Consider the following 22,054-nt stretch of genomic DNA (forward strand, 5'->3'; position numbering starts at 1 on the left):
AGAAGAAGAGAACTTGAACTTTCCTTGACTTCGTTGAGAAAATTTTAAATTGAACTAGAACTTTTTATCTTCCGTGAAAATATTCACAAGTAGGCTATTACTTTTTCTATCTTCCCCCGAAAAATTAGAATTGAACTTTAAATTTCTTTATGTCTTTGTGAAATAAAGAACTGAAGTGGAAGATTTTTGTTTTCTCTGGAGAAATTAGAATTGAAGTGTGTTCTTTGGTAAAGTTCAGAAGAGAACTTGAACTTTTCTTAACTTCGTTGAGAAAATTTTAAATTGAAATAGAACTTTTTCCGGGAAAATATTTGGAACATAACTTTAATTTTTTTCATCTCTTTGAGAAAGGTCGGAATTGAATTTAAGAAAATTTAGAATTAAAGTGAAACTTTTTATCTTCATGGAAAATAATCACAATCATAGTATAAATTTTCCTATCTTCTATTGAAAAATTTAGAATTTAACTTTAAATTTTTATGTCTTGGTAAACTTAAAATTGATATGTAAACTTTTTAATTTCTCTGGAGAAATTAGAAATGAATTATGTTCTTTGATAAAATTCAGAAGATAACAAGAACTTTTCTATCTTCTATGAAAAATTTGGAACAGTATTTTAAATTTTTTCATCTGTTTGAGAAAAATCTGAACTGAAGTGGAAAATTTTTATATTATTTTGGGAAAATAGAAATTATCAATAACTTATTTCATTTTCATTGAGAAAATTCAGAATTGAAGTTGAACTTTTCTTCACTTCTTTGAAGAAAATTTAAAATTGAAGTGAAACTTTTAATCTTCATAGAAAATAATCACAATCATAGTATAACTTTTCCTATCTTCTATGTAGAAATTTAGAACTGAACTTTAAATTTTTTATATCATGGCGAACTTAAAACTGAAGTGGCAGCTTTTTATTTTCTCTGGAGAAATTAAAATTGAATTGTGTTCTTTGGTAAAATTCAGAAGAGAACTTGAATATTCACGATCAAAGTATAACGCCCCGGAGGGTAGGGGGTTGAACCTTGGAGGCATAGTTATTTGGCCTTTGGACTATTTTGAACAAAATGGCTATCTCACAATTTTGACTGGATGCCTTTGGGAAAAAGGGAGTGGGAGAGGAGGGGGACTGGTTGCCCTTTGATCACTTTTGACTCTAAAAAAATAACTAGAAGTTTAAATTTCCAATCGAATAAGCCCCCTGCAAAGCTAATACCACCACCCCTTCCAGAAAATCTTATATGTTAACAATGTGTAATTTGCATAAGTTACAAACGTCGCCCCGGGCGCTATGGGGGATTCCCCCCCCCCATAGTATCGAAGTAACAATAGGCAACTTCCATAAAACGCAGTCCATACCACGGGGGCTGGGGGTCATTTCCGAAGGCATTCTTGTATGATCTTTGGACTATTTTTAACAAATTTTCTATCTCAAAATTTAGCTAGGATACATTTGGGGAATAGAGAGCGGGGGGGGGGGGGGCTAGCTGCACTCCAATCAGTTTTCACTCTTAAAAAGGTCCCTATAACTTTAAATTTCCAATAAAATGAGACCCCACTGAAGTTTATATGACCACCCCTTCAATAAGAACGTTATATGACACCGGTTCATGACTTTTAATACGTGTCCCCGGGCTTTGGTGGGTCTTGTCGACTTCGGAATTTCTGTTATCTGATCTTTGACCTATTTTGAACAAAATGGCCCTCTCAAAATTTTGATCAGATGCATTTGGGGAAAAGAGGGCGTGGAGTGGGCTAGTTGCCCTCTGATCATGGACACTAGAACTTCCAATTTCTAATTGAATGAGCCCCCTCCGGAGTTTATACAACCACTCCTTCCATATGAAGAGCCCCTGGAAAAAAAAATAAAACATTGAAGCCTTATGTCCATAGGCGACGATATGGCTTGCCTATGGTAAGCGTATCGTGTCATTTTCCGAACTAGTTGGTGACTTTTTCGTCAGCAGAACTTCAACATACGATTGAATTAATTTACTAATTAAAGTTAAATTTAATTTTTTGATTAAATTCCGTCAACTGCTTCTGCCAACTTTTTGACGAGATGACACGACTCTTAGTCTTGGAATAAGGCTGTATAAGCATTCACTGCAACATTATATGAAAATAAACTTCGATGAAGTTGGTTAATTTTGCTTGTTGATTCGTGTAAAAGGAAAGTAACCAAAGTGACATACAAATTTTTGATTAGGCAGCAGCGTAACCGATTTTGGCAGAAGACTAGCCATTTGATAGAAACCTGTATACTGTTTCCCGTTAGAATTCAATGCGCATGTGCAACCTACGTCCCGGAGTTATTGTGCATAGAAACAACAAATAAATCGATCTTGGAAAAAGAGGTCATTTAGCGATTACGTAATCCTTCTCCCTAGGGACTCTATGACCTTATTGTTTCATAATTCCCCACGCTCGTGAATCAATAATTCCCCCATCGATTATGTAAATAACCCCTCATGCCAATACACGTGGCCAAACAACAACAACAACAGATCGATTGACCTTGACCCCTATTAGACTCGATCGATAATCCTTGAATAAATTATGTCCCGTCAGCATTAAACTAAATTGTAGATGGCAGCACGGTGTTCGTCCCGGAGTAGCACCTCCCCCTCTACTGGTGGGTCGCCTCTTTAAAGAGGCACAAGTGTGCCTCCTTGATATTTGGTGTTTGGTTGTTTGTGGGTAATTCAGTACACAGTTTAATGACCTAATTCTTTATTTTTAAAAGAATTAAAAAATTCTCTTCCGTTAACCACTATTTTTTAGTTTTTGATGTCTTTAGTTTTAGCTTTTGGCATGCTGCTGAATAATTTTTTGTATTTTGGTTTATAACCAGCTATTGCACAACCAATATACAAAGCAAGGCAAATTTTGAGAAAGAATACTGTTTTGTTGATATTTCTGGAATTTCAATGGGTATGAATTACTCAAGACTCAGTAACTATTAATTTTTTTTCCCCAAACAGGAAAAAGCAGGATATTACAAACATGAAAAAGCCTACGGCTTATTCTTCTTTGGAATAGTAAGAGACGATCCTCAAAAAATCAGGCTGCTAACTAAGTCCAATATATGCAATGGTTAGCTCTTTCAATGCTCGTCTTTTAATATAAGCATATTAACATTAGGGATTTTGTAGAGATAACATTGGACGTGATCGTCTCTTACTAGGTTGCTAGCTACCGCTGCAACCCGGAAAAATAAAATCTATTTTAAAATTTTCAGTCATTATTAACTATAGTTCGTCCTTTAATGTATTATCCTCGCTCGCTCTCATCGATTAGCCTCGCTCGTACCCTCATTAATAATGCATACATTGGGAATCCCTCGGTTAATCTTTAGAGCCATTCGAAGTTGAGAGGCCTTTTATAGTCTGATTTCAACTTACTTTTGCTTAGAGTTTAAATGCTTTGAGTCTTTTCCTCCTTGATTCCAGTGGCTTGTCAGATGATGGAATTTATTTTAGAATAAACACAAAGGAAATATATACTTTCACTCTTCAACCTACTGCATTTTATGTGCTCTACTTTCATCTTATATGAGGAGGACTGCCTCCCACTTAAGTCCCAGTATCTTTACGGTAAAGCATAACTTATATTTCTCTGGATGTATTCTCAAAATAAATAAACACATCCAGTTGGTATTTGCAGGTGTTTTCATATTCTAAAAACCATCCATAATCCCCCTGAAATATTTTCTCTTGGAGTTGGAGGAGAGAACGGTTGGAAATGCTAAAAATAAGGTCTCAGGTCGTAATATTCTAGTTGCTAGGGGGTGAGGGTAAATGGACAAATCTTGGTCTTAGGAGATGCCCCCAACCCCCTTGCATGTAAACACGTGAAATTGTCTTTGGTTTTAAACTCAAATATTTCTGAAATAAGAGGGGATTTGTCACCCCTTCACGAGCTATATTACACAATTAGTCCAAATCATGAAGTGAAGGGGCTTCCCCTTCCCCTCCATGTTTATTTAAAGGCTTTCATGGAAAATTGGAAAATCCCCTCCGCCCCAGAAAGAAACACATACCCTCTTAATGGTAGTTAGTGTGCAGCAAATATAGTACACTCTATTATACATAAATGGATGAGGCATCAAATAAATCAACTCAGTCAAATAGAGTTTACTAAACAACTGTTTTATCCTGTATTAACCACAGACATATTTAGGGATAAATGCATCACTTCACGGCAATAAAGCTTTTTAAATTGAACCATAAAATAATTAGTTTTTTGATAGCCGATCGGCTATCTCGAAATTTTCACATTATAGTATTTTAACCCAAATTGGGCTAAAGTTGTTGTGGGATAAAATGGCAGAAATCGGCAATTTGGTGGATCATGATCCTTTTTCCTTGGGGCATTAGACCTTTTAATTTCCGTTAGAGTGGGCCCTATCCCGATATTTTACGAATATACAACATACAATAACCTGAAGAAAAAATAAAATAAAAACAGAAAAAATAACAGGGTCCATGACCATCCTTCTTTGGGAAAAACTTACATTTTGTATTTTGCAGATAAAGACTTGAAACTCCCGTATTAGGGATCTCAGACATTTTAATTTTAATTGACATGTTCAGTGAAATTTTCATCAGGATTAGAACCCTTTTTTGATGGGTTTTCTCTAGTCTACAATTATAGAAAATCTGAAAACTAATAACCTTTATATTAATGGATAATTCAGCAGTTAATGATTTATACATTTGGAATCAGAATGATAAACACAGAATATTTTGATGCAAATATTGTCGTCAAACTTACATAGTTAAGAATCTTGGTTATCATTGACAAGGATCACTCTTTACTTACTGTTGATTGCTATGAACCCTTTGAATAATAACTACATCGTTACCAAGTTTAGCTGCAAGAATACAAAACAAGGTTAAATGAAAAGTATTAAATGGAAATTCATCTTGATTTTGATGTTGAATAAAAATTCATTAATTCTTATACAGACTGCAGTTGTTTCAGAGGAAGCTTAAGCTTAAATGAAAAGTATTAAATGGAAATTCATTTTGATTTTGATGTTGGATAAAAATTCAATAATTCTTATAGAAACAGCAATAGCTTCAGAGGAAGCATCTTTCAGCGTGTTTTAACCTTTCAGTTAATTTCCTGTATCTGACATGTTCTCTATTCATCAAACCAAAAATTGAATTTGTAAAACAATTGACAGAACGAAGCATTTGGCACGTTTATGCTATTTAAACTTTTTCACTTACGAATTAACTTCAGTTGGTAATTATGCAGAGAAGGTTAATTGTGTGCTCTCTATTTTAATTAAATAAAAAGCACTGACCGCAAACTATACAGGGGTACGCATAGAAATTTCGCCGAAGGCGAGGCAGGGATAGTAGCATCCATAATGTTTTCCAAAGGGGGAGTATATTCTGAGAAACGGTTTATTTTTGTTACAAAAAAACTTAATTTCTAAACATTACAAATCTTTTTATTTTTAAAATTTAGTTTACTAGGTGGGGAAGGAGAGAGCTGAAGTTCTCCCAAGTGAAGGCCCTTGAAACGATATTTATATAAAAACTAAGCTATTTTAGTAGCTATTTGACTAAATAACTCTCGACTCCGTGAGAATCTAAGCGTGATTAACAAATTAGACAAGAGCAAAATCCATAGATATTTGCACTCTAAAACTCAGAAGCATAATCAAATTATGTCTCACTTATCCTACATAGAATTTATTTCAATTAAATATTTCTTCTAGTATCCATGATTGTATACAGCTAACGTGTTCTGTGGTCAAAGGGGAGAGCATTTGCCCTCCACCTACTAGATCTTTAATATCTTTCTCGGAAGATATTCCCATTGAAAATGCTTTTTTTGGGTGTTTCCGCTTAAGAATTAAAAAAAAACGACAAATTCCTTTAGTCTAAGAAAATACACCCCCCTCCTACATTTTCTTCAATTGACGCCACTGAACTAAACATGTTTACTTAGTTTTTATGATTAGCTGTAGTTTCTTGCTTGGAGGCACTAGATGGAGTTGATGATGTCCCTCTCGGGAGCAAAAGTTTCTAGCGTTATAAGCTTTTCATGGTCTTTGAGCAAACCAAAAAGCAATAAAAAAGACCATAAGAGCATTGCGAAATCTTTTGAAGACAATAAAACAGCAAAGTCTGTTTCAAAAAGAAATAATCGTTGAAACTCACGTAACACTATTTTTCCAAAGTTGTTATTTATCCAAAATGAAAAGCCTCTATTGACTTTGGGTGATCTTGAAAAACTTCCCTTGGATCTTGTAGATCGTGACATACTTGTTAAATGAACCTACAAAAAAGAATAATTGCCAATTATAAGTTCGTGTTGAACTGTCTATTCAAAAATATGGCACAACTGAATAAACAGTTTCTGTTCGAGTTTTTAACAGTATTCAACAAGTGCTTGCTTAAACAAAGAAACTAAATCGAATATGAAGCAAATAAAAAGTTTCGCGCAGTAAGAAAAGCTTGAAAAATTAGTTTTTCTTTTTTAGAAAACTTTCAGCAAACAACAGTAATACAAGAAAAACAATATATCTGAATAAAAAAAAGCGGTGTCAAGTTAGTGACGGGAGGGGTTCACACCTGGAAAATCCCTCCTTTTGAGATTGATCTATATGATATGGAATGTAATTCCTAATGGCCCAAGATCAGTACATAGCTGCACCTAGATTGTCTGCTCAGATGCAGCCCCACCCCTAAAAATATGCATAATGCGACTTTGGAACGGGTTATATGGGAGAAGCCAAAGGTCCACAACAAGACAAGTTACTAAACCAAAAAAGAATGACAACATTCACATCTAGAATTACGAAGCTAGATCAAATAAGTTTCGCCATCTAGACTCATTTTATATTCAGCAGTAAGGTGTGATATAGTAAATACTTTTTTAAAGAGTCTTAATCTAAGAGAAAATAAAATGTATACGAAATCAATGCCCAGTCGTCATTTTCGTCATCATTATTCCCGTCAAACTAAAAAGAAATCTTCTTTTAAAAGCACTATACGGTTATTTGGCACATGTAGCATGAAGTGCACGGGCCTCACAATACAAAAAAAAACATGACATATAACAATAAACTAAATTACCATAGCAATAAACTAAATTACACATTGCAAAAAAAAAAGTAAGACAAAGAAAAATAAAACAAGGAAAAAGAAAAAACTAGGATATACAACAGAACACAATAAAAACACTAATAAAAGAGAGGAATACAAGGAAGAAAAAAAAAATCTCAAATAGAGAAAATAGACAAGACCTGGTCAACATTTGACTAAGAAAAAAAAAAGAAAAATGAATAGCGGACGTGGAGAATAAAAGTTAGGAGGACTCCAGTAAATAGTTTTCAAAAAAGAGGAGAGGGGAGAGTACTCCAGAGTTACCGTCAATGGACGTTTAGGAAGGATAAAGTGTCTCGAAGAAAGAACGTAGCCATGAGGAGTAGTTCTGTGGATGAGGACAAGATAAACATAGACTGGATACATGATGGTTGAATTCCCTAGTATGCGGAATAAGCTAAATTTAGGTTTTCTTACAATTATATGCTCAAGAGACGATAAGCCTGACAGATGATAACACAAAAATACAATATAGGGAAACCATTATGCCAGGTAAAAGATAAAAATTCGTGCGATTTACCATAGCTGACCACCGATGGACAAGGGAGCGAATGTGGGTTTTAAATAATAAGAAGCAATCAAGATGTAGACCCAGAAACTTACCATCTCTGGATTGAGCTATGGTCTAACTTCCTTGTAAGAGATTGACAGCAGCAAGTATGCTCGGACATGCGATATGGTCGTTCAAATACACTACTGTACTTTTTTGGCTGTTTAATATCACGCCTCAAGCGTTGGTTGTTACGCCACAAATTACCTCGTTGAGCGATTACAGATTATTTCTAGTAATCAATATGTTGCAGTGATCAGCAAAGATGACGGGATACACACACCTGGAAGGCCCGTCAAGAAGGTCATTGACATAAAAAAAAGAAGGGCCAAAAACCAATTCTTCTGGTACACCTTTGTATATCACAAAAGGTATGAGAGAAAAACTTGAAACTTGTACGTACTATAACCATCCAAACGGGCAAAACTTCAACCACCCTCGAAATACTCCACGCACACCAAAAGAAGAAAGCTTCTTATAAGAACCATGTGATCTAGCACGTCAAAGGCTTCAGAAAAATATAAGAAAATATCAAGAATACAAAGGCCTTTGTTTAAATTAATATACATAAGCACAATAGTATTAATGAGAGCTTACGAGGTTGAGGAGAGAAGGCGAAAAACCATAGTGATGACACGAGATAAGGGGGTTAAGAAAACCAGGCTTAACATTAAATACAAGAGAAATGAATATCTTATGTAAACAACCTTTTCCAAGATTTTTGACACCATGAGAAGAAGAAAAATCGGCATGTAGTTTGAAACCATTGAGATGCCTATTGCTTTATGTAATGATATGACTTTGACCGTTTTGAAATACCTGAAGTAACAGGAAAATCACCTGATGTAAAATACCAGGGTTCCAATAATATAGTGGTGAGGACACCTTGTGTTTCCTTCGAAAGGATTCTGCAGTAATGAAACGATTAATTATACAAAACAGCTACAAGCAGATAATACCCAACAGTAATAAAAAAAATTATAAATAAAACACGTAATGCAAGACATATATCAGAGGCAGCACAGAAGCAGGACCTTAGTAAAGACCTATGTACAGTCCATGATACATTATTACCTTATTTCTAACCACTTCGTAAGGAAGGCGTGGACAAGTTTGTAAGGGAGCTCATTCAATCGGCAATTGAAAGTTCTTGTTATCTTTTAAAGGGCCGAAAGTGACTGGAGGGCAACCGGCATCCCTTCTGTGGCTATTTTTCCTCGGTACTCCCGTAATGCCTTACAGTATTGGATTAAGATTTTATGATGTTCATTTGTTTAAAACAGCAGAAAGGTGTTATATGTACACCAATGAGATCGACGTAGTTTCCGTAGCGCCAAGGGTAACGGCATCAAATAATATAAATCACCATTTTACATAGATGGGTTTCAGTAGAAACGGCGAACATATTTGATTTTGGTTTTCCGGTCATTTGGAACTCTAAGAGAATCTTCACTGGAGCAAGATTTTCAAAAGTTTTCCAAGTGAATACTCGTGAAACGGGTACACGTAACTGATTTAATTAAAAGACGTAATGTGCACCCAAGATTTAAAAAAGAAGATCATCTTGACCATGGAAATGGCTTAATTGAACCGAGTTGAAAATTTCAGGGAGTGTTGGGAGGGCCGATTGGACCCCAAATTTTTATAAAGTGGAGGGATCAGATGCAAATCAAAAGATACTAAATGTATCCAGGTTATCAAAATAGCATATCTGCAATATATTCAAAATACCTTAGGGGATGGAGTTGAAACTTTTAGGTAATCTTTAGGGGTGGAGGGTACTTCAAATTTTGTGGTTAGAGCGGATCTTAAAATATTCGTAGCCCCCACTAAACATTTTTTCACAATCAACTCCAGTGGGACTTTGAATATATTCACTGTTAAGTAGCGAGGAAAACCAAAAGAAACTATAAGCTGCCATGTTATCAAAATACCGTATCTGCAGTATAAGGGAAATGGCTTTGGGGATCAAGTTGAGACTTTAAGAGAGTATCAGGTGGGCAAATGGATCCCAAGTTTTGATTGGGTAGGGTAAAGAAGGATAACAGCTGCAAATATTTTACCTCTGATTTACCTAAACCTTTTTACACTGCTAAATCCCTTGAAACTTAGAATCAATTCAGTTAAGTAACGAGGCAAATCAAAAAACACTGTGTTGTGCCAGGTTATTAGAATAAGGTATCTGTAATATCTTGGGAAAGGCTGAGGGGGGGGGGGTGTAAACATGAAACTTTAAGCATTTGGGAGGCGATGACAAAGCGACTATAAACTTTATAGGCCAGGAAATGTTTGTCTCCGATCCATTTAAGACATTTGTATATTAGCCCCAGCGAAACATAGAATCTTTCGACGGTGAAGCAGTGAAGTAAATATAAAAACAATTTATACACCCAGGTTATGAAAACAGCGTAATAGCACTTTCTTAAGAACGGCTTGGGGGAGAGAAGTCAACTTAAAACTATCCAGAAGTATTGAGTGCTTCAGATACATCGTTTAGGTGGAGGGGATAAAGAGATCAAAATGTCGTTTTTTTATTCATCTAATTGATTTGCACTAGAAGTCCCTGTAAAATTCAGAATCTACTCACATTGAAGAAGCGAGAAAACTCAGGAGCCACTATGCGCACGATATCCTGGTTATCAAAACAGCATATCTGCAATATCTTCGAAATATTTTAGGAGATTGAGATGAAGCTTCTAAAGAGTGTTGGGGGGTGCAATTGGACCTCGAATTTTGACTTGGGGGAGGGTGGTTATGCTTTGTCTCCGATCTGCAAAAACGTTTCTGTGTTATAAACCCCGATGGGACTTAGAACCTATTCCCGGCTAGATAGCAAAATAAATTGAAAGACACGATATGTACCAAAGCTATCAAATTAGTCTCTGCAATACCTCGAGTACGGCTTAGGGAATCAAGTTCAAATTTTCAGGGAACGTTGGAAAGGCTAATTGGACCTTTAAGTTATCAAATAAAAAAACAAATTTTTTCAAATGAAAGTAAGGAGCAATATCGAAACTTCAAATGAACATAAATTATTACGTACATTAGGGGGATTGAACCATCCTCAATACCTTGCTCTTTACTCTGAAGTTTGACTTTTTGTCCCAATTCTTTAAGAACAACTCCTGAAACACAAGGGTCATTTAGTTAGAATAATAAGCTTTTTTAAAGTTCTAAAAAAACTTTAGCGTAAAGAGTGACGTATTGAGGAGAAAGCAACCCCCTCGTGCACGTAATAATTTCTGTTCAGTTTAAGTCTTGATATTGCTCATCACATTCATTTGAAATTTTTTTTATTTCTGATCATTTTTAAATAATGCTGGGAATTGCTGCTACCCCTCCATGGACAATTCTATCACCCCACGGAAAATCCCTCCTTGGGAAGTTTTTCCCACGTAAAATATCGTCTTCCAGGACAATCCCCCCGGAAAATTTCTTGCGAACGATTCCGGTAAAAAAAATTTCTTTGCACAATTTCATTTGAAAAAGACTTAAATTTCTGATTGTTTTTAAAATTATCCTGGAAATCCCGTCTCCGTGGAAAATTCTTCCCACAAATTTCTGATACTTTTTAAAATCATGCCGGACATCCCTCTCCAAAAAAATTCTTCCCGCGACCTTCCCATCCCCTCTACCCCCTAGTAGAAAGTTGTTCCCGCTAAAAATTCCCACTGGGGAATTTATCTCGTGGAAAACCCCCGCATGGATAATCTCTCCCTTGGAAAATCCCCACCCCCCGACTATGGAAAGAAACTCTAGACAATTCCGAACCGTTAAAAATTTCCCCTCGGACGATTCCCCTTAATATCTCCACATGTAAAATTTAGTCGGCAGAGAAAGTAAGATAAATCAAATAATTTCGTTAAAGGAATTCTGGCAAATTCAACCACTGTATAATTTCCCTTGGAAAGCCCCCCCGCTCCCCCGGAAACTTATCTCCCCACGGAAAATCATCCCCGTGTAAAATCCCCCAGCAGAAAATCCACCCCCCCCCCCAACAAATGTCTGTATACTTCCCAATGACAAATACTATATGGGTAAACAAAGGGCAAATTTCATGACTTATAGACCTTTTTCCGGGGGGCTATGGGGTGTCATGTTACCTCCAAAGGCATGGTTACTGGGATTTTCAACTATGTGAGCAAAACAGATATCTCAAAATTTTGATCAGACGACTTCGTGGGAAAAGGGAGAAATTGGGGCTAGTTGCCCTCCAATCTTTTTGGTAACTAAAAAGGGCACTAGAACTTGTGTTTCCATTCGAATGAGCCCTTTCTCGATATTCTAGGACCAATGGTTCGACGCAGTCACCCTGGGAAAAAAACAGACAAATAGACACGCATTCGTTATATTTCTTCTGGTAAAAAGTGTAACATTCCACGTTTTTGCAGATGGGAGCTTGAACCTTCTATATTAGGGTTCGTTGATGCGCTGAATCTGATGGTGTGATTTTCATCAAGATTCCTTGACTTTTAGGGGAAGTTTCCCCCCTTTTTTAAAATCACGTAAATTTTCTCAGGCTCATACCTTTTGATGGGTAACACTAAATTGAACGAATCCTATATTTGGAATCAACACAACCATACGATTCTTTTGGTATGTCTATTGATATCAAATTCCATTTTTTAGAGTTTTCAGGGTTCGGAGAGGTCGGTTCGTATCAGATTATAGGCTCTGTTCTATTTTAATAGGATTTTACGGGCCCAAATATAGGATTCGGAAGTCCTCAGGATCAGATCTGTGGTAGATGGCGTGGGATGCCTGGTGACATAAATTCGTTATTTCCCGAGTTTCTGCATTTATTATTATTATTATTTTTTTTTATTTGTTTCAAATAAAAATTTTACAAATAGTAAAAAACAGTGAAAAATCAGATACACATACTGCGCCAACGATTGATTCATACAAACTTGGCAACATAATTGGAATCACTCTTGCTGCTTCTTGGGCATCAATTTCGAGATGAGGTCAGTATTTCTCTTTGCAAGAGACTGCTCCATTCTCGCAGATTCCACTATCTGCTCTCTTTCACTAGTTCTGGACTTCACAGCTCCTTCGAGCAAAGAAACAGCTAGGGCAATGTCTATGGAACTCATGGACTCGGCAGCCTTCTTCATTCTGTCGGTCGAATCCTGAATTAGAGTATCTGCTAATGTTCTCTTTTCTTGCTCTGATGCTCTAAGTTTTTTCCTTTTGCTTTCCAGGTCTTCTGTTTCTTTCTTTTTGTCGTGGGCCCCCTGCAACTTCCACTTGTTGTCCTCTTCGAAAGCTGCTTTCAACTTCTCGGATAGCTCTTCTTTTTCTTTTTATCCAGATATTGTTGATACCGAAACCGTACTGAACGTGCAAGATTCAACAGCTCTTTTGTAATAGGAAACCGTTCTGGCTTTCTTCCATAAGGCCTCAACGTATCACATACCATGAGTCTTGCATCCAGAACGCGTTCAGAGATTAACGCCTGGTCTTCACCGAGAATCCTATTAGAACGCGAAAATTTTACAAATAGTAAAAAACAGTAAAAAATCAGATACACATACTGTGCCGACGATTGATTGATACAGGCAAAATATTTGGAATCACTCTTGCTGCTTCTTGGGCATCAATTTCGAGATGAAGTCAGCATTTCTCTTTGCAAGAGACTGCTCCATTCTCGCAGATTCCACTATCTGCTCTCTTTCACTTGTTCTGGACTTCACAGCTCCTTCGAGCAAAGAAACAGCTAGGGCAATGTCTATGGAGCTCTTGGACTCGGCAACCTTCTTCATTCTGTCGGTCGCCTCCTGAAGTAGAGTATCTGCTACAGTTCTCTTTTTTGCTCTGATGCACTAAGTTTCTTCCTTTTACTTTCCAGGTCTTCTGTTTCTTTCTTGTCCTCTTCGAAAGCTGCTTTCAACTTCTCGGATAGCTCTTCTTTTTTCTTTTTTTCCAAATATTGTTGATACAGAAACCGTACGGAATGTGCAAGATTCAACAGCTCTTTTGTAATAGCAAACCGTTCTGGTTTTCCTCCATAAAGCCTCAACGTGTCACATACCATGAGTCTCGCATCCAGAACGCGTTCAGAAATTAACGCCTGGTCTTCACCGAGAATCCTACCAGAACGCGAGAATTTTACAAACAGTAAAAAACAGTAAAAATCAGATACACATACTGTACCAACGATTGATTGATACAGGCAAAATACTTGGAATCACTCTTGCTGCTTCCTGGGCATCAATTTCGAGATGAGGTCAGTATTTCTCTTTGCAAGAAACTGCTCCATTCTCGCAGATTCCCCTATCTGCTCTCTTTCACTTGTTCTGGACTTCACAGCTCCTTCGAGCAAAGAAACAGCTAGAGGCAATGTCTATGGAACTCTTGGACACGGCAGCCTTCTTCATTCTGTCGGTCGCATCCTGAAGTAGAGTATCTGCTACTGTTCTGTTTTCTTGCTCTGATGCTCTAAATTTTTTCCTTTTGCTTTGCAGGTCTTCTGTTTCTTTCTTTTTATCGTGGACCTCCTGCAACTTCCACTTGTTGTCCTCTTCGAAAGCTGCTTTCAACTTCTCGGATAGCTCTTCTTTTTTCTTTTTATCCAGATATTGTTGAAACCGAAACCGTACGGAACGTGCAAGATTCAACAGCTCTTTTGTAATAGCAAACAGTTCTGGTTTTCCTCCATAAAGTCTCAAAGCGTCTTATACCATGAGTCTCGTATCCAGAACGCATTCAGAAATTAACGCCTGGTCTTCACCGAGAATCCTACCAGAACACGAGAACCCAGGTTCAACATCTGCGCTGCCATGCGACAATGTCAGCACCGCTTTCATAAGCTCTGTAAGTTCCGGGTACTTGCTGTACCCGCGCTAATTCACCAGTCCAAAATAATGGCTCCAAAAATGATTGATCCGAGTAATGTCCTCACAGGGTCCAGTTTCTGTTCGTAAAAGCAGCCACTCAGCCTGGGCAACGTCTGAGCTTACTCCAATCACAATCTCGCGTGCCACAGCCACAATGTCTGCAATGCTTCTTGAATCCTTCATGTTTATCGGACTGAAACAGTGTAAAGCCTATAGGAAACCATCCTTTTTCAGAGGACATTTGTTCAAAATATGCCGAATACCCGCAATAAAATATTTTCACATACTGACATAGAAAATGGCCTTGTCTTACAGTGTTACTTTCTCATCGAAAGCTTGTTGCACATTTTCTGAAACTATGGGCTTTTCTGCAAATGCTTCAGCAAGGTTCAACTTTTCTGGTGAGAAATTTTCAGTCTCGGTCACGAAATCCGGAGTAAAGAGCCGTTCGCAAAGAGTCACAATTAGTCTTTTGATCTCTGAGTGCAGAACATGAATGAGAGGTTCTTCTTTCTGGAACAGCTGAGTGAAACTCATGAAGAGTTCTGCTGAGGCTAGAACAAACTCGAGTTTGGTCTTCATCGTCACACTTTTGATATAAGCCACAATCTTCAAAAATTTGGGATTAAACAGAAGATTCTTCAGTTTTTTCTCTCTCGGCACGAAGTTCAGGAATTACTCTAAGATTGCCAGCCACTGCTGCGTGATTCTAGCAAAGGCACGTCCGATCATCAGCCAGCGGCTAGGGATATGATTCATGAAAGCATTCTCTGGCACTTCCACTTTCTTTTGGCACTTTCAATCTTCACAACGTGCAAGCCAGCCGTCAAAAATGAATGCACAAAGTCGGAACTTTCTTCTCCGAACACCTGAAGACCTTTCAAGAAAGCGTTATGGATTATATGGATGTTGCAAGAACCAATGCTCAACATTCCCTTTCCCGTCACTTTCTTTTTTTCGGCATTGAACTTGTTCCAAACGCTTTTGTTGACGTTTTGTCCATTACTTCCAAGCGTGATCAGTTTTTAAAGTGGCAGCTGATTCTGCTCAATGGCTGACATAATCTTCCTATATAGGTCATCACTTGTCGCGTGGCCCATAACACTTGTGCATAAACGTCTGCTCTGGATTTCGTTTCCGTATGAGGACCAATATCCAACACGTATCTGTAACCCTTTCATACCGGCGTTGTTGGTTGTCTCGTCATATTCTAGTACAAAATATGACTGAATGCCCTTCACAAGCATTTGCTTACAGTAAGGATTCAGCGCATCGCTGATCAGATACGTGATTTTCTTCGCATATAGGGACATTCCTTCGGGGATCTTATCGAAGAACGTCGCATTGAAGGTTGGGAAAATATGGTCTGAAGAGTTAGCAGACATGTACCGTCTGAAGTGCCCATATTAACTCAGCTTTATAAGCAGCATCACATTCACAAAACATATTTGTACCAACTAATGATTTATCCTTGGTTGTTTCATCAAATCGAGATTGTCGGGTCAGGTGAAGCAGTTGTGGATGTAGTTGAGCAGTAACTGCGGCTTTGCGTCCTGCAGATCGCTGATGTTGGTTTAGCTGAGCAGCCCTAGCTGTGTAACCAGGATTTTTCAAGCAGTTTGCAAAAGAACGAGTAGTGGTCGTTCCCAATCTTACACTATTCGGCAATCTTTCTACCGCTGCAATGCGTCTTAGCAAGCCATGAACTATTAAACTTGGTAGGCCCCATACTTAATTACCAAGCATCACCTGCAAAATAGCGTCCCGCGATTAAAAGCCCATAAAAGAAAAAAAAATGTGGATATGTCCGAAACTGGGCTGTATTCGCATAAACCTTTTATAGCGTTCTTTCAGCCAGGAAACGCACAAGTCGTAAGAAAGAACTCCAGTATCATTAAGCAGAGACTGCTAGCCTATATACTGATCTTTGCTCATTTTGGAAAGGCCCAACATGACAAAAAACAAAACAGACTACTAATTCAATACAACAGCATAGCTCAGGCAGAAACAGCTTGTTAAGCCCAACACAAAGCATTTGTTAAGTTCAAACAGCTCAACAGCTGTAATTAATTGTTAATTAATGATTAATTATTCTCATTTTGCGAAAGACAACAAAGTTTACAAGAAGAGGCAAAAGCAAAGAAAAGCACATCTTGATTTACTTAACACATTAATTAACAATTATTTCATAATTAATTATTCACATTTTGCGAAAGACAACACAGTTTACAAGCAGAGCCAAAAGCAAAGAAAAGCACATCTTGGCTGACTTAACCAGCAGTGAAAATTGCAAATCATGAGCAATGTTCTTAGTGCCCTTCAGCCGAAAATATAGGAATAATAGAATTTTAGCCAAAATACAGTCATTTTATAGGAGTGCATTAAAACATAGGAATTTATAGGTGAGTTGGAAACCTGAGTTTTGGTTACTATTAAACCTCGTCGCTCCTTAACTACAGTTCGTTACCACGAACTGTTTGATGACTCGGAGCGAGAGGGCAGAGGGGAGGGTGCTAAAAAAAACTTGCCTCCGACTGTTTAAAGTGATTACACTCTTAATCCCTTTGGAATTTAGAACGTACGCGCGTTGAAGTCACCAGGTGAATAACGAGACACTATGCGAACCCAGAATATCTAAAGATCTTATCTATAATGTATCGGGAAACACTTGGAGAATCACGTTGAAACTTTCAGGAAATGTGGGAGTAGGAGGGGTGACTTCAAGTTTTATGTTTGGGGAGGAGATGAGTGAGCCAGAATATATTTTCCAAAATATTGGTGCAGCCGAAAAAGGGCTGACTATTTTTTTTCTGAAAGGCTTAGTTCAAATCCATGGGTCAAGGGCTATGCACAAAGAACTTGGAAAACAATATTGTTCAGCTCGAAAATGGAATCATTTTTTTTTTCGATCGGTCATGACTAATAATATTTCTGTCCAGCTCAGACGAGGGCAGTTAGTAGACTTGGAACTTTTTTTTTTATCCTCTCATACCAAATCGAGCTATAACCGATACCCAAAAACGGAGCTAAAAATTATCTGTCTCCAAGCGGCTTGCAAATTACATGTGCTGGTTCCTAGGCCAATTGGATCCCAATATAGAAAACAAATTTGAAACTAAAGAAGGCCAGGTGGATCTGAGTGAGAAGACAAAGCATTTTGAGCAATGATTATATTGATTTACAACAGCTGAAATTGGGCAAAAATTTCGTTTCGTTTTCATTATTTGGCTTAAACTGATAAGGCATGCTGATCTGACCAGGAGAGGTCAATTGTTCCACTGACTGAAGACTAAAAAGTTAGACAATAATGGTTGCATCAATTTGTGACGCAAGGATGTCTAATAGCTTTTTTTCTCCAATTGGCTTGAAATTTAAAGTGTATGTAGACAGAGACAATGTAACATCAACTAAAATGTGATCATACTGATTCGTGACTTCAAAATAAGCCAAAATTCACCTTGTCTCCGTTTATTCTGCAACTTACTAGGGAAAACGAACCTAAATGGAAAAAAGATTTTGAAAAAAATTGGGCTGTATTGACCCGTGACACCCTAAAATGGGCCGAATATTGTTTTTCACAGTTTTAAACGTTCAGGTAAGTAGACTGGAAAAACGTGGATCTTAATGAGCACAACACATCTGGAGGGAAATTTTGGTTGTATCGCTTGGTGCACAAAAATTCAAATTTTTCTTAGATCCGCTGGAAAAATGGACCCTTAATGAAGATAAATGACCTTACGGGGACCTTAATGAGCACAAAAAATCTGGAAGGACATTTTGGTTGTATCCCCTGGTGCGCAAAAATTCAAGTTTTTCTTAGATCCGCTTGAAAAATGGACCCTTAAAGAAAATTAAAGTGGTAAGGCAATAATTACTCCGGGACGAGATCATGGACGAGATTGCTTCAAGCGACCAGAACAGGTTATGTTCGGCCCAAACGCTGTATACAATACTAAACTAGATCGTATAAAGCATCAGAACACGATTCAGTTATTATTCCAAAATTTAAACCAGTATTTGTAGGGTAGAGCAGTGACCATTTAGGTTGTATTAATTAAAAAAACTTTTTCCACAAAATAAGTTTTTCAAAGAAAAGTAAAGAACTCTATTAAACCAAAAATGAGCAAAAATATAATTTTTTTTACTTTCATAACTTTAAATAAATCAAATAATATTAACATTTTGATTACTAGATATCAGTAGCCTATATGTATATTAAACTGACAATTCACATTCATTTGCATTTTTTTCAGTAAAGTGCAAATTATGTTCCGGCCTTGGGAAGGCATAGGTGTTTTGAGCCCTACACATGTTAATTTCTGCTCGTTTTGAGTTTGACTCGGGTATTTATTGTAATCTCTGTTCGTTTTGGGTTTCATTTATTTATCGATGCGGATTTGTGGTAGTTTCACGGTTGGTAGATTATTTGATTTGATTTTTGCTCATTTTTGGTTTAATAGAGTTTTTACTTTCCTTTGAAAAACTTATTTTGTCGAAAAAAACTTTTTTAATTAATTTCTGTTTGTTTTATATTGACATGGTCTTTTCAGGGAACAAGAAAATAATACTTTAAAGCTTTTCGTTTTATTTAAGATTTTATAGTTTGGCCTGCTATTTGTATGCTGAAGAAAGATTTTCAGAAATTTTTAACAACATAAACCCTTTTAAAAATCTGGACATAAATAGTAGTGTTTAATTTAGTTTCATGCCTCCTCTAGTTGACCTGAAATAGAAAACTTGATACCATCCGCATAAAAAACTGTTTAATTTCTTTGATAGCTTGGATACACTTACGCTATTTTGATTTGGTTAAATTTTAAGAGCAGAAGTAGCCCGAAAGGTTGAACCTATTACCCTCAGTCGTTCTTGGGATACTGCTGAGATGCCTTATTGGGAATTAACATTAACACAGTACATTTTGATTTAATTTTAAGGCAACATTTAGTTTTTAAACTTAATGGGCAAATGGGAGGGGGACTAGATGCCCTCCAATCACTTTCGACTATTAAAAAGGGCATTAGACCTTTCTACTTTCAATCGAATGAGCCCTTTTCGAAGTTCCTACGACAACTACTTCGATACGAAGTGCCCCAGTCTAAAAAAAAAAAAAAAAAAAAAAAAAAAAAAAAAAAAAATATATTGTAGGCCTACCCAAATCGATCTTTACTATAAAAATGTCAAGCATTCCAATCACTTTTGACTATTAAGAAGGGCACTAGCCCTTTCAATTTCCAACCGAATGAGCCTTTTTTTAGTTTCTACGACAACATTTTCTATGAGCACCTTATACGCCCCCAGGGCATAAATTACAACCCTTGCCCTGAGGGCAGTGAGGGGGTTGTAATCCTCAAAGACCTAATTTCCAGAACTTTCAACGACGTTAAACAAAACAGCGATCTCAAAATTTTGATTGGATGGGTTTGGGAAAATGGTGGGCGTGAGAGGGGCGTTAGTTGCTCTCCAATCACTTTCAACTATTAAAAAAGGCAGTAGCTTTTTTAATTTCCAATAAAATGAGCCCTTTTGAAGTTTCTACGACAACGCTTTCAATAAAAACCTTATATGCCCCCAGGGTATAACTTACAACCTTTGCCCTGAGGGCTGGAGGGGGGGATGTCATACTCAAAGACCTAATTTGCAGAACTTTCAACTACGTTGAAGAAATTTCTATCTCAAAATTTTCATTGGATGTTATTGGGGAAATGGTGGGCATGAGAGGGGGGTTAGTTGCCCTCCAATCACTTTCGACTAATAAAAAGAGCACTAGCCCTTTCAATTTCCAATCGAATGAGCCCTTTTCGAAGTTTCTACGACAACGCTTTCAATAAAAATCTTATAAACCACAGGGCATATCTTACAACCTTTGCCCTGGGTGCTGTGAGGGGGTTGTCATCCTCCAAAGACATAATTTCCGGATCTTTCAACTACGTTGAACAGAATGGTTATCTCAAAATTTTGATTGGATGTGTTTGGGAAAATGGTGGGCGTGAGAGGGGGGTTACTTGCCCTTCCAATCACTTTCGACTATTAAAAAGGGCACTAGCCAGTTCAATTTCCAATCGAATGATTCCTTTGTGAATTTTCTACGACAGGGCTTTCTATAAAAAAAAACCTTATATACCCCCAGGGCATAACTCACAACCCTTAACCAGTGGGCTGTGGGGGGAGTGTCCTCCTCAAAAACATAATTTCTATCTCAAAATCAGCTACACTGAATAAAATGGCTATCTCAAATTTTGATTGGATGTGTTTGGGGAAATGATGGTCGTGGAAGGGGTGTTAGTTGGCTTGCAATTACTTTCGACTATTAAAAAGGGCACTAGCCCTTTGAGTTCCCATTTGAATGAGCCTTTTTTGAAGTTTCTACGACAACCACTTCCTTAAAAACCATATATGCCCCAAGGCATAACTTACAACTCTTGCCCTGAGGGCTGTGGATGAGTGTCCTCCTCAAAAACATAATTTCTATCTGGAAATCAACTACGCTGAACAAAATGGCTATCTCAAAATTTGTATTGGATGTGTTTGGGGAAATGGTTGGCGTGGAATGGGTGTTAGTTTCCTTTCAATCTCTTTCGACTATTAAAAAAGGCACTAGCCGTTCGCATTTCCAATCGAATCAGCCCTTTTCCAAGTTTCTAGGAAAATTCCTTCGATACGAAGTGCACTTGTATGGAAAAAAAAAAAATAATACATTGTACCGACATCGTTCTTTACTTAGGCAGCGCGATTGCGTTAGGTTAGCAATAAGGTTATGGCAGATGAAAAAGCAAATATCGTATGTCAAATTTCACATGCAGTAACCTTATGATACCCCCCTTCTTGTTTCAAGACATGATTTCAATCAGAAGCAACGCTGTAGCGTTGCCTATAGTAAAGGCCATACGGCTCCTATGTTTTATTTTTATTATTAAAGGCAACGCTTTTACTATAGTAAAAGCGTTGCCTTTACTATAGGCAACGCTGTAGCGTTGCCTATAGTAAAGGCCATACGGCTCCTATGTTTTATTAATTTTTTTTTTTCCCCAGAGACACTTCATATGGAAGGGGTCGTCGTAGAAGCTTCAAAGGGGGCTCATTCGACTGGAAATTGAGAGATCTAGTGCATTTTCTAATAGTCGAAAATGATTGGAGGGCAACTAGCCCCCCCCCCCCACGCCCATCATTCCCCCAAACTCATCCAATCAAAATTGTGAGATACCCATTTTGTTCAGCGTAGTTGATTTCCAGATAGAAAATATATTTTGAGGAGGATACTCCCCCAAAACCCTCAGGGCAAGGGTTTTAAGTTATACCCTGGGGGCATATAAGGTTGGTGTAGAAGGCGTTGTCGTAAAAACTTCAAAAAAGGTTCATTCAATTAGAAATTAAAGGGCTAGTACCCTTTTTAACAGTCGAAACTGATTGGAGTGCAACTAGCCCTCCCCCCACGCCCATCATTCCCCCCAAACAAATCCAATCAAAACTTTGAGATAGCCATTTTGTTCAGCGTAGTTGATTTCCAGAAAGAAAATATATATTTTTGAGGAGGATACTCCCCC

The 22,054-nt window shown here is 37.4% G+C and overlaps 1 protein-coding gene across 3 annotated transcripts in view; it reads right to left on the reverse strand.

The window, feature by feature from the left end:
* The window catches only part of LOC148939493 (neurotactin-like), a 53,747-nt gene extending 42,947 nt beyond the window's left edge, over positions 1-10,800 (reverse strand). The window contains exons 1-2 of one of the 3 annotated variants that reach the window (XM_089107081.1): positions 10,718-10,800; positions 6,177-6,294 (exon numbers count right to left, since the gene is read on the reverse strand). In XM_089107081.1, coding sequence (XP_088963207.1) covers positions 6,177-6,279 — 103 coding nt within the window. In that variant the 5' untranslated portion in view covers positions 6,280-6,294; positions 10,718-10,800. Of the gene's footprint in view, positions 1-6,176; positions 6,295-7,727; positions 7,747-10,261; positions 10,425-10,717 lie in introns of those variants that run through there. The other 2 variants (XM_089107082.1, XM_089107080.1) reach the window with 2 other exon arrangements.
* Positions 10,801-22,054: the final 11,254 nt, after the last annotated feature.

The sequence above is a fragment of the Artemia sp. Qi Xiang Cuo genome, chromosome 21 (genome assembly GCF_049724085.1).
Source record: "Artemia sp. Qi Xiang Cuo chromosome 21, ASM4972408v1, whole genome shotgun sequence".
NCBI classification, from domain to species: Eukaryota; Metazoa; Arthropoda; class Branchiopoda; order Anostraca; family Artemiidae; genus Artemia; species Artemia sp. Qi Xiang Cuo.